Source organism: Aphanomyces astaci, assembly GCF_000520075.1.
Source record: "Aphanomyces astaci strain APO3 unplaced genomic scaffold supercont1.32, whole genome shotgun sequence".
In the NCBI taxonomy this organism is placed as follows: Eukaryota; Oomycota; class Saprolegniomycetes; order Saprolegniales; family Verrucalvaceae; genus Aphanomyces; species Aphanomyces astaci.
Window position 1 is genome coordinate 108,878 of NW_009798295.1, and position 2,340 is coordinate 111,217.

Here is a 2,340-nt window from a genome sequence, read left to right on the forward strand (position 1 = left end):
TTTTGAGTAGGTGGAACATTGCGAAGGGGGCAGATCGAGACGAGTGGCGATTGTCCTGGCCTGCTCGCGAATGAGCTCACCCGTGAGGCAGACTCCAGGCTCCTCGCAGCGTAGGACCCATTGGAGTAGTTCGGTTTCGAGTTCGGGAGATTTAACTGCACGATCAATATATCGTGATTTGCTGTCTACGCGCTGGGATTGCGATGCGACTCGCTGAAGGGCCTTTCCAATCGCAGATTTTGTTGGAATTGTCTCGAGTTTGAACTTTTTCGCCGCCCATTTAGCCAATTCATTGTATGTAGCTTGAGGGTTTCGCTTGTGCTCCGCGTACAAGCCATTCTTCTCGGCCAGTGTCATCCGCTGTTTCATCTTGAAGTGATTTGCGGTCAAAAGTGCGATGTTATTATAATATTCAAACATTCCCTCAACATTTTATATTATTAGGTCATAGAGAATATTTATTTTACCCCGTTTCCAAGTCGGGGGGAGATCAGTCGGTAGGTAGGAGGGTTCTCGTGGTAAACCCCTCTCCTGAATCTAATCAGCATGTCGATTTTGTGCAATTCGTGAATTTGACCGTTTTTGCGACATGTCAATCGTAACGTTACACTGCACTAATACACTGCACTAATACCTGAATCTGACTGGACAATACTAAACATTTATTATCGAATAGAATGCATTTGGTCAGGGTGCCCCGTTTCAGTCATCACCAATCTAACATTTTTACACTTCAGCCCAATACCACTTTCCATACATTTATGAAATGACCTTGACAGTAGCACTGACTGCGTTTTTCGCCGAGCACTGTACAGTATACTTCAAACCCCCAAAAATGGGTGCATTGTTTAAACCAAATGGACTACCTAATAACAGTACACTTTAGGTAGAAACAGTGCGAGCGAAAAATGTACTATTTAAGGAAATTGAAATAAGTAATGCGTGGAATCCATTCGAAGCGCCGCCCGTAGAATGGATGGAGCCTTTGGCGCCGCTGACGTGGAGCGCAACCGCCGGGTGTCGTCCGACCGTGTGGTCGTCGAGAACTTCTTCGACCGCGTGTGCTCCTTGTGGAAGGTGTCCTACGCCACGTTCACATGGGGTGAGAAGATCTATGGAGTCATTCAACGCACAACATTTGCGAAAGCGGGCCGAGTCTCAGCGCCGCTATCGCATGAATCGCCAGAATCGTATTGCCATGGACCGATCTGTTCGCTACATGCATCGTTCGGTTCATTTAGTTTGAATTGTTCAGACCTTGTAAAGGTTCCAAAAGAGCGAGTAACTAATCAGTAGACAGATTTCGCAAACGTCAGTTCTGTTCTATCCGCATTCCAAACGATAGAACCCAGATAGGATACATCAAAATCAAACACGAATTTCGCAAGTAATCTGCTGCAAACTAGTTCTATCCAGTTGATATCAGCCAATCAAAATTACATGTAGCTCTTCACTGGCTAGCCAAGCACACTCTGAATGCTGTCCTGCCAAGAAATCGAGGTGCTTCTTAAGAAGCGGCGCACCAGCAAGTTTCGCCAGCGGTTGCGTCTACTTCGGCTACTGGCATGCGTTGTTGAGCGACCCATCATCCCTAATGTACGCTTTGCCCTGCAAACTATCACTGACGCTGACTCCCGATTGAAGTTCCGATTTGACGTCGCTGGCGTCCAACGCCTTGTGGTCGCCCTAAGAATGCCCGAAGTTGTTGTGATATCGTCCCGCGATCGCTGTCTTGCTTCGGAAGCTCTATGTATCACGCTCTACCGCATGTCCTACCCTCGCCGCTACTACGACATGATGGCGACGTTTGGCCGGTCACGAGAGTCTATTTGTCGTATCTTTAACGACGTAATAGACTTCTTGTTTGACAAGTGGAAAGAACTGCTGTACTTTTGCGACTGAATTGTCGTTCCAAGACTCGAGATGTACTCCGCTGCCGTCAAGACCAAGGGATCATACATGGACAACATCTTTGGGTTCATTGATGGCAGCAAGTTTGAAACATGCCGCATCACTCAGAAGCGCGAACGTGTTGCATCAAGTTTTGCCGACCTGCAGCGGTTGATCTACAGCGGCCACAAGCGCAGACACTGCCTGAATTTTCAGGCAGTGACTGCTCCAGACGGACTGTGTGAGCACTTTTGGGGGGCAGTCCAGGGGCTGAGCAAACTCGAAGCGTATTTGGACGCTAGGCGCGATTTATTTCGCGACTTTTTGGTTTATGGTGACCCGGCGAATGGCGTGTTGGAGTGGATTTGCTCCGGCTACAAAGGCAGTGATCTGGACGACAGAAGGAACGAGTTTAACTCGTCCATGGGCAAAGTCCGCCAGTCAGTTGAG

General features: G+C 48.2%; 2 protein-coding genes across 2 annotated transcripts in view; both read left to right on the forward strand.

The window, feature by feature from the left end:
- Positions 1 to 972: 972 nt before the first annotated feature.
- On the forward strand, positions 973 to 1,902 carry H257_11106 (hypothetical protein; the record flags this gene model as incomplete). Its single annotated transcript, XM_009837945.1, has 2 exons — positions 973 to 1,231; positions 1,493 to 1,902. 2 exons carry the CDS (start codon positions 973 to 975, stop codon positions 1,900 to 1,902), a joined length of 669 nt encoding a protein of 222 aa, XP_009836247.1.
- Positions 1,903 to 1,923: 21 nt separating this feature from the next.
- Positions 1,924 to 2,340, forward strand: part of H257_11107 (hypothetical protein) — a gene marked incomplete at both ends in the record, with an annotated part of 1,317 nt that continues 900 nt past the window's right edge. The window contains one exon of the mRNA XM_009837946.1: positions 1,924 to 2,322. Within this exon, the coding sequence (XP_009836248.1) occupies positions 1,924 to 2,322 (399 nt within the window). The remainder of the gene's footprint in view (positions 2,323 to 2,340) is intronic.